The 13824-nt window shown below is 41.6% G+C and overlaps 1 protein-coding gene and 1 pseudogene across 1 annotated transcript in view; one reads left to right on the forward strand and one right to left on the reverse strand.

Moving 5' to 3' along the window:
- Positions 1-1514, reverse strand: part of LOC102820072 — a 14163-nt pseudogene extending 12649 nt beyond the window's left edge.
- The window catches only part of IPO7 (importin 7), a 67416-nt gene continuing 55035 nt past the window's right edge, over positions 1444-13824 (forward strand). Inside the window, exon 1 of the mRNA XM_006872995.1 lies at positions 1444-1669. Coding sequence (XP_006873057.1) covers positions 1586-1669 — 84 coding nt within the window. The 5' untranslated portion in view covers positions 1444-1585. The remainder of the gene's footprint in view (positions 1670-13824) is intronic.

Consider the following 13824-nt stretch of genomic DNA (forward strand, 5'->3'; position numbering starts at 1 on the left):
GTCAGGAGGAACTAGTCACTGGAGAAAGATATCATGTTTGGTAAGGTGGAGGGTCAGAGAAAAAGAGGAAGACCCCTAACGAGATGGATTGGCCAAGTGGCAGCATCGATGGACTCAAGCATGGCAACAGTGGTGAGGTTGGCCGAGGAACAGGCAGTGTTTAGTTCTGCTGTGCATAAGGTTGCTATGAGTCGGTTCCAATTCGATGGCACCTAACAATAGCAACCACATTTGGGGAGTGGAGCTGGAAGAGAAAAATTCTTAAATAGATTGTATTAGTAATCATAGAGTTACCCATGGAAACCTGGTGTGGTGCTGTAGGATAATCACTGGACTGAAAGGTTATTTGAATTGCTAAGTCTGCAGTTCAAACTCACCAGCTGCTCCTCAGAAACCATATACAGGGTTGCTATGATTTGGAGCCAACTCGACGGCACTTAACAATAACAACAGCATCAGAACTACATACAGGATATTAGGAGGAAATCTTTATGCCATTTCGTAATTTAAGTCTCCTGTCTGAACCTTAAGGAGCTCTAATAGCACAGTTGGTTAAGCACTTGGCTGCTGAGAGGTTGTTACCCATCAGCCTCTTAGCAGGATAAAGATGTGACATCTATTGTATAGATTTACAACCTCAGACACCTTGTGGTGCAGTTATACTCTGTCTCACAGAGTTACTATAAATTGGAATCGATTCAGTGGCAACTTGTTACCTAAACTAGAGGTGGGGAACCTTTTTTTCCTGCCAAATTTTATAATATCACTATCTTCTTTCTTCTATCAACCTCCTTCTTATTGTATATTGCCTTTCCTATCACCAAGGACTTCTGGTGTGGCTGCTGTGGGATCATTATGCAGGACTGCGAACCACAAGCCGGCAGTTCAAACCCACCAGCTGCTTCTCGGAAACACTATACAATATCATCCACTATGAGTTGTATCGACTAAATGGCACCTAACAACACCAACATCATTAACCAAGTGGGAGTCTTGGTGTAGCACTATAGAATAAGACTGGACCGTAAGGTCAGTTTGAACTACAAGATCGGCGATTCAAACTCACCAGCTGCTCATTGGAAACCCTATACATGGTGCCCAATCGATAGCACACCACCACCGCCACCGGCAGCGGCAGCAGCAGCAGCAATGAATTGCATTAAATTCACTGTATGGCTACCAGCATAGACCTATTATTATGTGAATCCTTTGGAATAGATTATCTTAATTTTGTTTCTGTGGCGTTTGAAATTTCTTCATTTGTTAAAACTTTTTATTGCGTGAAAATGTCTCCTTTTAGAGGAGGACTAGCCGAGGTTCGACAGCTCAGATGACCACGTGAGCTGTGGACCACGTTTGGGAACTACAACTCCCAAGGTGCTCTGCGGGCGCCCCGACAGGAAGTGGCTGGAGCATCTCCCGCCTCCACGCTGAGGCGAAGAGGTTCTATCCGGGGCCTTGGCGCTTCTCTTTCCTTTCGCGCCGGTTGCCGCTGCGGAGCGCGGTGGGTCCATGTGCGCAGTGAGCGCCACTATTCCTGGACCACTAGCACTCGAGCCTCTGGTTTGTCTGAGTCCGCGCTGCGATGGACCCCAACACCATTATCGAGGCCCTACGGGGCACTATGGACCCTGCCCTGCGTGAGGCCGCGGAGCGCCAGCTCAATGAAGTAAGAACGCGGAGGCAGGCATACAAACTGTGGCAGGCCGAACCTTCCGGGCCTGGCCCCAGGGGCAGGCAGCGTGGCTGAGGGGCCCAACTGGAGGGGTGGGGCGGGGACCGGACGACGAGTGCCACGCCGGGGCGACTGGCGGCGGCGGCCCAGGTAGTCCTTGTGTCGGAGTCTGAGTTGGGCCTCTGGCTGCGGTGGAGGCATGAGGAGCCGGCAAAGCCGAGGCGGGCGTGACGGGCTGGACACATGGCTGGCTCGTGTGGCCGGCGCCCTCTGGCTCCTTGCTTGCTTGTTTCTCGCGCCCGCGAGGGGGCGAAACTCGCTGAAGGTTTCTCTGATGTTTCCGGGTATAGAGGGGCTCTTGGGAATGCAGAATTGGCCCCTTGGAAGCTGCGCCTGTCAGCCTTGTCACTTTGCTAGGCTGATCAGCGTCCTACCTCTGTGGCAGAACTTCCTTCTCTCTAGCTGAGACGCCAGGGAAAGGTTTCCAAGGCAAACCCGCGCCTCTTTGGCAGCGCAGGGTAGTGCTCCCACCAGATGAGTCTGACCCACTGCTTTCCCACTCTAATAAATAAATGCCTCAGTGGGGAGGAGGGGTGAGTTAGTGGAAAGGCTCCCGCGAAGTGCACCCCGCCTAGGTAGACAGAGTTGCATCTCTGATTTGCTTAGTGACCTTGGGCAAGTCGCTTAGCCTTTCTTGATCAGGAATTTTTCCCATTCATAAAATTAGGCCACAGGGTTGCTGAGATGGTCAAGTGAGATAATGTAAATCTGAGTACCTAGACAGTGTCGGATTCTTTAAGGGTTATATTTTGGAGGAAACGGCAAGGTCGGTGGTCAAGCTTGCCAGTCACTCCTTGGAAACCCTATACAGGGTCGCTATTGGATCAGAGCCGACTCACTGTCACTTAACTTTTTTCCAGGAAAACTTCAATGTGCTATTTTCAGTTTGACTCTTTGCTTCTAAATTCATACAACTTTATAAATGTATATTTTGAAGGTTTCTTAAAGTGCGACTGGAACTTCATATGCCAGTTTTTGTAGTATACTACTAAGTGAGGTTTTGTGTGCAATATATATTTTCATAATTTATAAAGAAGTCTTACTTTAAAGTAGAAGTTCAGTTATTTAATGCTCTTCAACTGCTACGGAAATCATTTAAAAACTTTTTTTTGTACTGACTCACTAGAAATAACAGCAGTGTACCTAATTGAACATCTTCAGTGTACAAGGATGTACTGGATATATGTATCTGTAAGGAGTTTGTATTTTAATGTGACCCATAGAACGAAGAAAAATATGTGTAAAATTATTTCAAAAATGAAAAACTTTTAATATGCATACTAGATCATTTCTATACCATACAAAAAGTGATGTTTGAATGTTCAAATTCTTAGACTCAAAGTCACCTTGGGAATTTTAATTTCTTTAGGATATAAAATAGTTGAAATGCATTCTTACTTTCAGCTATTGTTAAACTATCCAAGGAACTTTAGGTTTTGATTTTTTTATGGTCAACACAGGTTGAAATAAGCATTATTTTGCTTCAGAAGTATTAATGCAGTTATCAATAAACCTAGTCATAGTTAGTTCTACATCGACTTTTCGAATAGCACATTATTCTGGCTAAATATGTTATTAAGTTCCATCGAGTCAGTTTCGACTTAGTAACCCTGTGTAGGGTTTCTAAGGAGTGGCTGTTGGGTTTGAACTGTCGACCTTGCAGTTAGTAGCCCAGTGCTTATCCTACAGCACCACACCAGAACTCTGACTAAATAAAATTTTGTGTAATTATTAACTTGAAAAGTTATTGCTTGAAATAAAAAGTTGATCCCCTCCCTGCTAATGTGAAGTTTCTTAAGCAGCTGTTGAGTATACTTTGTATACTAACCTCTTATAATAGAAACCTGGAGTATGTCATAAACTGGTTCAAAGATAAACAAATAATCAAAATGGTATTTGAAGCTTTTTTTTTTTTTTTTTACTTAACCAATAAGCTATTCATTGTCAGTTTTTGGAATATCTGAAGCAGGCAATGCTCCGTATATTTTTCTATCAAAGAAAATTTGGTATCTACCCTATATTTGTGTGGTTGTTAGCGATTTACATGTTGAAAAAAATTTTTTTTCAATGATTATACCTGCTGTTTTTATTTATTTTTATTTCTTAGTAATTTTCCTAAGGTAATTTTTCTGTTAATTAGAATACTCACTAATCTTCCATTTTTTAAAATACTGTTTTTTCCCCTTTTCATCTCCCATTTGAATATTTTTTGCTTTAACTTTCTTGATTTGTGGCAGATCCAGACTTAAACAGATCTCACTGAGATCATTTCAGAAGAAGCTTGAGCATAGAAAGAAAGGGGAAATAGTAACATTTTATTTTTGGTAGGCTCTTGCTTTGGGGAGGAAGATAGGATTAACTAATTCTACAATGTCTTGTTCTACTGAAGCTAATTTTTAGTTCATTTAGTTGAAAGAATAGCATCTTTGACATTTCAATAAATCTCTTTAGATAAGTTATCACTTACTATAAAAATTGAAAATACAACTTAATGCTGTAGTGCAGATGTTAACAAAATACAAAGGGGCTTCAAAAGCTCATGGAAAAAATGAATTGAAAGATCATGGAATTTTCCCACGAACTTTGGAAGTCTGCTTGTGTGTACCCTGCTTCAGAGTGCTTAGCTGTTCCATCTTGTTTGGAACTCTTCTCACCCAGTTGTTTCTGTAACTTGGTCTCTTACTTCCTTCACATTCCTCTTTAGATGCCTGGCCTTATCACTGAGGAGTTCCCTGATTATCAAACTCTTTATTTATCGTCCCTGATTTATTTTTCTTTATGGCACTGACCTAGAGTCCTAGTGTGGTGCTTTAAGATAAGCACTGGACTACTAATTGCAAGGTTGGTGGTTTAAACCCACCAGCCACTCCTCAGAAACTCTATCTAGGTTAGCTATGGGTTAGAACTGACTTGATGGTACTTAACAACAACTAGTGGTTACAAATCGGGCTGCGAGCTGCAAGGTCAGCAGTTCGAAACTACCAGCTGTTCCGCGGGAGAAAGATGAGGCATTGTTGTTAAGTGCCCTCGAGTCGGTTCCTACCCATAGCAACCCTGTACAGGGTTTCCAAGGCTGTATGTCTTTACGGGAAGCAGAACGCCTCATCTTTCTCCCACGGAACAGCTGGTAGTTTCGAACTGCTGACCTTGCGGCTCGCAGCCCGATTTGTTACCACTACGCTACCAGAGCTCTTAGGGTGAGCTAATTAAATGCTAGACCAAATATGGTGGTGGTGGTTATGTGCCTTGGAGTCGATTCCGACTCATAGCGACCCTGTACAGGGCTTCAGAGGCTGTAAATCTTTACAGGAGCAGAAAGCCTCATGTTTCTCCAGCGGAACAGCTGGTAGTTTCGAACTGCTTGACCTTGCGGTTCGCAGCCCGATTCGTAATCACTACGCGACATAGCATTGACATATATATATTATTTATTATTCTCACTATAATTTTTAATTTCGTAAGATCATGAATTTTTGTCTTTACTATTATTTTTTTATTTGTTACTGTCATACTTTATCTTTCATTTTCCTGTTATAAATAACAGGATGGGCTTTTTACCTCTCTTCCCACACATCTTCCACCTCAAAGATGCTATCTCATAGCAAACCTCTATAGGGTTTCTGGGGCTGTAAATCTTTGCAGGAAAAGAAAACCTTATATTTCTCCTGCTGGTGGACTTGAACTGCTAAACTTGTAGTTCACAGTCCAGTGATTATCCTGTGAAGCCACTGTATTTTCCATTAGACTGTTAAGGGATCATAATAAGGATTAATTGATCTATTATTGCCTTACATTAGGAGGTATTAGACATACCAGGAGTCCATAGTCTTGATGCTCTTAATTATTTTAGCTTCCAAGGTTCATGCTTCTATTCCTATTAAGATCTTCTCACCTATAACTAAACTTTTCTTACCATTAACGCTCATCAAACCCACCTAAATGGCATTTTCCAGAAAGCTTTTCCCCATATTCTAGCCTATACTTGACAACACCTAACAGCTTACATTGACCTTTCCCTACTCTGACCTTCTGTGGGACTATGTGAATTTATAAGTCATCTTTTTACACCTGTTTTCCATCTGTTGAAGTGCCCTGGTGCTACTGGACTACTAACCACAGGTTCAGCAGTTCAGACTGCTCCACTTGAGAAAGATGAGGCTTCCTGCTCCTGTAAAGATTTATAGCCTCAGAATCCCTATATAGGGTCACTAGTTTGGAACTGACTTGATGGCAGTGGGTTTAGTTTTGGTTTGGTTCTACCTACTTTACATTTAAACTGTTGATTTTATTTAAACTGTTGATTGCCAGCTGACCCTTCAACTATAACAGATAACTGCTTTTGAATTTTTTTTCTCCAAACAAAACAAACCCCTGTAAAGTCAATTCCAGCTCTTAGTGACCCTATAGGACAAAGTAGAACTGCCCCATAGAAGATCCCATGCCGTGAACTGCAAGGTCAGTGGTTCAGGCTCACCAGCTACTTATTGGAAACCCTATACAGGGTCGGTATGGGTCGGAATCAACTCTATAGCACTTAACAACAACAATCATTATGGAATCAGACTGTAACATCTCCCTTTCACAGCGCAGCTAAGCACTTTAACCACTGTGCTACCAGGATACCTTTTTTAACATTGGACAGTTGACTAAGAGTGCTGGTGTGCTATATACTTGGTTCCAACTCATAGCACCCTTGCAATAGGGTTTCCTAAGCTGCAGATCTTTATGGGACCAGAAAGCCTCATCTTTCTCTTGCCTAACAGCTGGTAGTTTAAAACTACTGACCCTGAGGTTAGCAACCCAATTTGTAACCACTACGCTACCAGAGCTCCTTAGTAAGTAGAGGAGACACTCAATAAATGCTTGTTTCTTATGTAAAACCTTTTGAATGGCTATGTGGTAGCATCCTTAATGCTGAGGATTCACCAGTGTACACAAAACGAAGTCCTGGCTCTCATGAAGTTTGTATTTTAATTTTAAATGTAACACCGGGAAGAAATACTTGAAATATTCTGAATGGTAGATCCTTGTTGTAAAGTGCTGTCCAGGTGGTTCTGACTCATAGCAGCCCTGTACAGGGTTTCTGAAGAGCGGCTGGTGAACTTGAACTACTGACCTTGCAGTTTAAACTGACTTTGCAGTCTAACGCATTAACCTACAGCACTACACCAGGACTCCAATAGACATGGGATTGCCCTTAATCGTAATTAACTTGACCACAACTGGTTTCTTACTATATTTATAGCCAAGAAAAACACCCTAAATGGGATTAGGAGGTTTACCTGTTATTGTTAAGTCATATCGATTCTGATCCAGTTATAGGGTTTCTGAGGAGCAGCTGTTGAGCTTGAACTGTTGACCTTATGGTTCAAAGCGTCTTTGCTGTCCAGCCCATAAACTCATAGCTACAACAGGACTCCAGGGGGTTTACCTAGGAGCCATTTAAGCAAGCCCTCAATTCCTAAGTTTACTGTACTATAAACTGGCTTTATAAGGCTGAAATGGAGTTCTGGTGGGGTGCTGTGGATTAATGTGCAGGACTGCCAAGTCAGTTTGGACCGTAAGGTCAGTGGTTCAAGCTCACCAGCTGCTCCTCAAGAAACCCTATACAGGCTCTCAACCAACTTAATGGCACTTAACAACATAGTCTGAAATGCTACTTTTTCGCATGATTTATATGGAGAATTAAGAGAACTTTGCTTTTTTGTGGGGGTTTTTTTGTTTGTTTTTAAAGCTTTTATTATGAATTAAGTGATAGTTTACATGGGAGAACATTGGTTTTGCACTTAACCTATCATATTTTGTGTAATTACAATGATTACAATCCCCTCCATGCGTCATCGGGTAACAGTATTTGCTTCTATTCCCTTTGGGTGTTTTTTGTTTTTGTTTTTTATGTACACAAAAGCACGTAGGAATATATAATCATTTAAACAGCCATAGGGCACATTTTGTGAGCCAGCCTCCAGCCTACTGGCACACAGCGTTTCTCTTTCCATGAGTCTAGACGCCTCAGCTGCTCAATCTCCATGCCATCACCTCTGCCCTCTGTCTCTGGTGTCACTGCTTCTCTGGGTAGGGTTCCATGCTCTGCTCATACTCGTCTCTCTTCTGTACTGTGCCAACTCAACACGATACAACTGGGATACTTTTTCAAAAGTTGACAGCACAGCTAAAGCTTCCAAAACTTCAAATATATTTATAAAAAGGTCAGTCACAGTGTTATGCATCAATAGCAGCAACAGCTTTTCCAGGTTCTGCAGTCATCTGAACAAAATTATAGAGACATCCAGCACACTCCATTAAAAACAAGACCTCATAAAACAGCAAAGTTCTGTTATTGTGGTACCTGGTACCTTTTTTTTTTTTTTAATTAGCTTCTCAATCATCATCTGGAAGGTAAACATCCTAGAATAACATCATTAAAACAGTTCTGATATATCACAGTCACTATTACATCAATGAGATGGATTGGCCAAATGGCAGCATTGATGGACTCAAGCATGGCAATAGTAGTGAGGTTGGCCCAGGATCAGGCAGTGTTTCGTTCTGCTGTGCATAAGGTCGCTATGGGTCGGTACCGACTCGATGGTACCTCACAACAATAATTACGTCATAAAGCAGGTACAAGATATTTTACATTCACAGAGGTATGATACGGAATGGTCCTACATCTAAAATACTAGACTATACTATTAAAAAGGCATTATTTAAGACTTGATTCTGCTTCCCAGCAGAGGGTGGGCCCAAAGGATGAGGTGACACAGCTCTGGTACAGAAATGCACCTTCTTAGATTGGATTTCCTTTCATAAGTGTCACAGTTTTAAATACTGGCTCTTCATAACCATCAGCTAAAAACGGTTTTAAAAATATATTCCAAAGTGAAAATTAAAAACATTAGATATATACAAAGAGGACCAAATGGAGGCAAGCAGCACTCTCAACCTAAATATTATTTTACCAATTTTTTTGTGTGAATGGTGAGCGCTCCATGGAAGAAGAGAGAAGAGAGATGCCAAGTAGCATTTCAAAGCTTTGGGCTACAACCAAACCACAGCATTAGTTCAGAGAGAAGTAGTAGCTAAACATTGCCTATTGGAGATGTTCATGGACGCTGACATCAATACTTAATCATCTGTTCACTCATCCGGGAGGAAGGGGGAGATCAGTTACCATACTTTGATTGTGTTCAACTCAATCACCATGTTACATAAATAGCATACTGCCGTAATAAAAAATAAGGCTCCTCTATCCAGCACCGGGTATCATCAGTTCGTCATCACCAAACCTACAAATGCTACAACCCTATCCAAAGAACATAAGGGAGCAACAGACCATTCTAATGTAGCTGGGACCACCACACTATGCAAGCTGAGCTATTCTTCTACAGTCATTCTTCTACAGTCTTAATTTCTTCACATTTCTGATCATGCTCTACTTTCTTGATAATCCTAGGGTCCTCTGTTCCTGGAATGTTAACTATTCCTCCTTTTTGTTACACACTTCTACCTTTACAGTTGTGACTATCGCAATTCGTCATGATAACAATTACTCACTATTGAATCAAATGAATCCTATCCCTGTCTCCTTTCACCAGACCCATCCAAACCGGATAAACACTATTCAGTGGGGAGTCTACTTTCCCCCACTCTGAAACTCAAATCCCTCTTGAAAACTTGTAAGCCAGCCATTTTGTACCTTTATAGCCACCCCCGCCTCTAATTTTAGATAGCCAATACTAGGTTGCCTGTCCCTATCAACCCGGTGGAAAGAGGGGATAATTTGATCTTTTCCTCTGGGTTGGTATTTTGAGCTACTACATCCATAAGTATAGATCAAGTTCATCAAATTGTAGCAATTTACATTTGCTTTCTTTATCTTTCTCTAGTCGAGTTCTGGTCATTGAGTCATCGAAGCTAGGACAAATGGGTACTATCTGCAAGTTTGAGCGTTTTTGTGCGTCTCCCCTATGTCATATCAGCTAAACGCATTAATCTCAGCTTCAGTACTCCATGGCTAGGTCAGTGTCCATGGGCCAGGAGTTCCCAAGTCTCCCCAAATTTCAGACCAACCAACCCTTCCTCTTCTTGCTCTCTCAGGGTCAACAGGAATCTATGGAACATTGTTGAACTCAGCACATATCTTCATTGCTGCCTTTCCCCCACTTCCACTCGCATGTATACCAGCAAGCTTCCATGTTCCCTTTGAGTTTCAGTCTTGGGGGTGGGGGGCTCGATTGCTTGCCTTGATGGCTCCTTGGCAAACAGCTAATGCTTGTTCTTGTAATAGCCCTACAGACTGCTGTTTTGGGTTTTGTTTTTTCCTGCTGGTCTTTCAAGAAGTATCTTCTGTTCCTCTAGCTGCTCTGGGCTGGTCTGCATGTCCTTTCAAGTGGGAATTTCCTACCTCAGAAGGTTCTGGATGAGGCTTAGGATTAAGTGGACTTAGTTTTGATAAGGTTCTTAGTATTTTGGTTTTGTCTTTCAACACATAAACTACCAAGTCATTCCAGGTTATTCACAAACAGTTGCTATTACTGTTGTAAACTAATACATATGTATGTATATATGTATATATACACACACATACATATGTATGTATATATATATAAATGGTTAAATTTTGTTTTATTAACCCAAACATAAAACCAAACCCACTGCCATCAAATCAATTCCAACTAATAGTAACCTTATAGGACAGAGTAGAACTTCTCCTTAGGGTTTCTGAGACTTTCCTTTTTTTTTTTTTTTGACTGTAAATCTTTTAAGGTAGCAGGTAACTTCATCTTTTTCCCACAGGGTAGCTGGTGGGTTTGAGCCTCTGGCCTTATGTTGATTGCCCAATGCCTAATCCACTGTACCGCCAGGGCTTTCTTTTATTAAAGAATTTATAAAATATTTAATGAAAATGGAAAAGTATAGAACGATGACAAATTGTAGGACCACTTGGCTTATCTACAAATTTACCAAAATATTTGTGTAAAGTATTTTTGGAAGGTGAGTAGTCTCAGTGGATAACATTCTAAACTAGGAATATGCAAAGTATATAATGTTCTGAATTGGGGAAGCCTCTGGATACTTGAATTGTAAGACAGGAAGTTATTCAGTGACATACCATGTTAGGATCTGAAAGATAATACCCTATTGATACTTGAACTCCATAGTTAGAAAGCATCTAAGCATTTCCATTAATGAAAGGCAAGAGGACACAGTGAAGTTTCAGGCTTGTCTGACTACCACTGTGATAACAACTTTGCAGTGCCTTACATTTCATATAGATAAAATAGACTTAGTTTCCTTTGTCATAGTGCTTCCAGGACTCCTTTCTCTCACTTATAAATGGGATAGATATAAAGTGCATTAGTAGATTGACTCTCTTTGATAGCATTCCAATGGAGTAAAGTGATTAAATAGTTGTTGTTATGTGCCGTGGAGTCGCTTCTGACTCATAGCGACCCTGTATAGGGTTTCCGAGGCTGTAAATCTTTTCGGGAGCAGAACGCTTCATCTTTCTCCCGCAGAGCAGCTGGTAGTTTATATAAGTCTTTTTTGAAGAGCTGATAAACATCAAGGAGTCAATGTCTAGCAGGTAGTTGGGAATGTAGAACTGAAGTTTAGGGAAGAAAAGGTGATTTTCTTCAGTTGATTAAACAAAAAGAGAGTGTGACTTAGAGGTGTTAGGTGAACTGAAGACTAAACTTACTGGCATGTCCATTTTGGGACTTTAGGAAACCTAGGGGAAAAAAGGAGAACTAGACATAAAAATTAGGAGAGAAATTAAGAAAAGAGAATTTTAATTAATAAGCTGAATATGGATAATTTAGTTAATTGTATCTTGTCTAAGTTTTATACAATTTCTACCAGTGAGTTTGAACCACTTTTGCAATGAGTATAGCCTTATTAGAAACAGGAAGGAGAGTTGACATTTCTGAATGAGACATTTTATGTGAACTGAAGACTTCTCAAGGCCAAAAAAAAAAAAATGCCTTTAAACTATTTGTAACCTTAGAAAAAGCCATTTCTGATAGAGTTAATGAGTGAAATGCTAGTAAAGGGGCTGGAAAAAGAGTATAGATTTAAAGGACAACAGGGTCACAAATTTATTTATGTGGGTGTGCTTTTTTTGCCTTTTGTATAAGATAGACTTATTTGGGGGTGGGGCAGTGGAAGAATCCTGTAAAGGGACTTCTTTCAGGCCTTTACTATCTGTTATATATCTACGCCTCACTTGGTACCATTGATCAGTTCTGACTCATAGCAACTTTATACACAACAGAGCAAAACACTGCCCGTTGCTGTATCCATTGTGCCAGTCCATCTCATTGGGGGTTTCCCTTATTTTTCACTGACCGTCCACTTTACCAAGTATGATGTCCTTCTCCAGGACTGTTCCCTCCTAATAATAATGTCCAAAGTGTGAGAGACAGAGTCTTCCCATCCTGGTTTCTAAGGAGCATTTTGGCTGTACTTCTTCCAACTTGGATTTGTTTGTTCTTCTGGCAGTTCATAGTAATTTTAATATATTTCACCAACATTATAACTCAAATGCATCAATTCTACAATTTTCCTTATCCATTGCCCAACTTTCACATGTATTGAAAGTACCACTCCTCACTGTCTAATAATCTGACATTTTCCATTTGTGACAGTAGTGTAAAAAAAAATATCCAGTTATCTTGCTCATTTATCCAGTTATGCCTGACAGTAATGAGCACGCTGAAGTCCCTGGTGGGATCCCTGACCATTGGACCCCAAGTACATATAGAAAGGAAACTAGTATTGATAGTATTTCACTGCTTGGAAGAGATAGAAGGGGCACAGTTTCCACTAGCTGCTGTGGGGCTGGCAGGAACACTGCCCTGTGGGTCCTGAGTGCCCACATGGGGCTTATACCAGGGCAACAGCAGCAGGCAGTATCCTGATGGTGGACTGCCTTGGGGCTAGGGAGGCAGCCAAACCCAATGTCTGGCCCCAGCTCCCAGACTTGAGGAGTGGCAGGGCAGGGCCTACTGTTCTCAGAAGGAACTTTGAAATGGGTTTCAAGAGCCCAATGGGCTCTGTATCAGCTGATCGGCTACCTGGGTGAGGTCAATGGGTTAGTGACCAGTAGCACCTGCAGTTGAAGGTCAAGGGCAGAGGCCTATCTGGGACAGGTTCAGCCAGTCCCAACTATCATGGCCTTGGAGAAAGGTCTGTATTGCTGATCCATATAGGAACATGGGAGGCAGGGGATATTTGGGTAAGGGGCCAGCAGGGTACCCCTGCAGCACCCAGGCTCTCCTGTCTGTGCCAAGGCTATTTTAGGGTCATTGAAGAGATGAGCCAGGACCGCCCATCCTGAAGATTGGGTGAAGGGAGGAAATACAGAAGACCCAATGGATGGAGTAGGGGGTGGCACTTGGGCCACCCTGTCTCTAAAAGAGTGAGCAGACCTCCCTGAGGTGGTGGTGGGAGTTGAGCTCTCCTGAAGTGACTAGGGGGAGATGGAGGTAGCAGGTGACCTCAGCAGGAGCCTTGTAGGTCTTTAACAGTATAGGTGAGGGGGTGAAGTGATGTGGCCATCCTCTTGTTTTGGGGGTTAATTAAGAGAAGACTTGGAAATCAGATTTATGTTAAAGATGGGGTCTTAAAGCTGTATGAAGTAATTCAAAGATAAACAACTGTGAAATAAAACAATATGGGAAGCTATTATATCGACTCCTCACGGGTACACGTGGTTAAATTCCAAAGATCAAGTTGTTATGGGAAAATCAAAACTTGATGAATCTACTTTATGATTTGACCATGATTGTTAGGTTCAAAATGACCAGAACTACATCCCAAAATTTGTACTCTATTTGTGTCATCACGGTCAACTCTACTTTGAGGAGAAAACTGTTCCTCGGTCGCATTTTGAGTGCTTTCCAACCTGAGGGTGCATCTTCTAGGTTTTCAGTGGCTAAACATTCAGAAATAGTCTGCCTCTCCTTCCAAGTCTATCTTAGTCTGGAAGCTCTGCTGAAATCTGTTCATCATGGGCTACCCTCTGATATTTAAAATACTGATGGCAGAGTTTCCAGCTTCACAGCAACATGCAAGCCACTACAGTA

Source organism: Chrysochloris asiatica, unplaced genomic scaffold (assembly GCF_000296735.1).
Source record: "Chrysochloris asiatica unplaced genomic scaffold, ChrAsi1.0 scaffold00219, whole genome shotgun sequence".
Taxonomy (NCBI): domain Eukaryota; kingdom Metazoa; phylum Chordata; class Mammalia; order Afrosoricida; family Chrysochloridae; genus Chrysochloris; species Chrysochloris asiatica.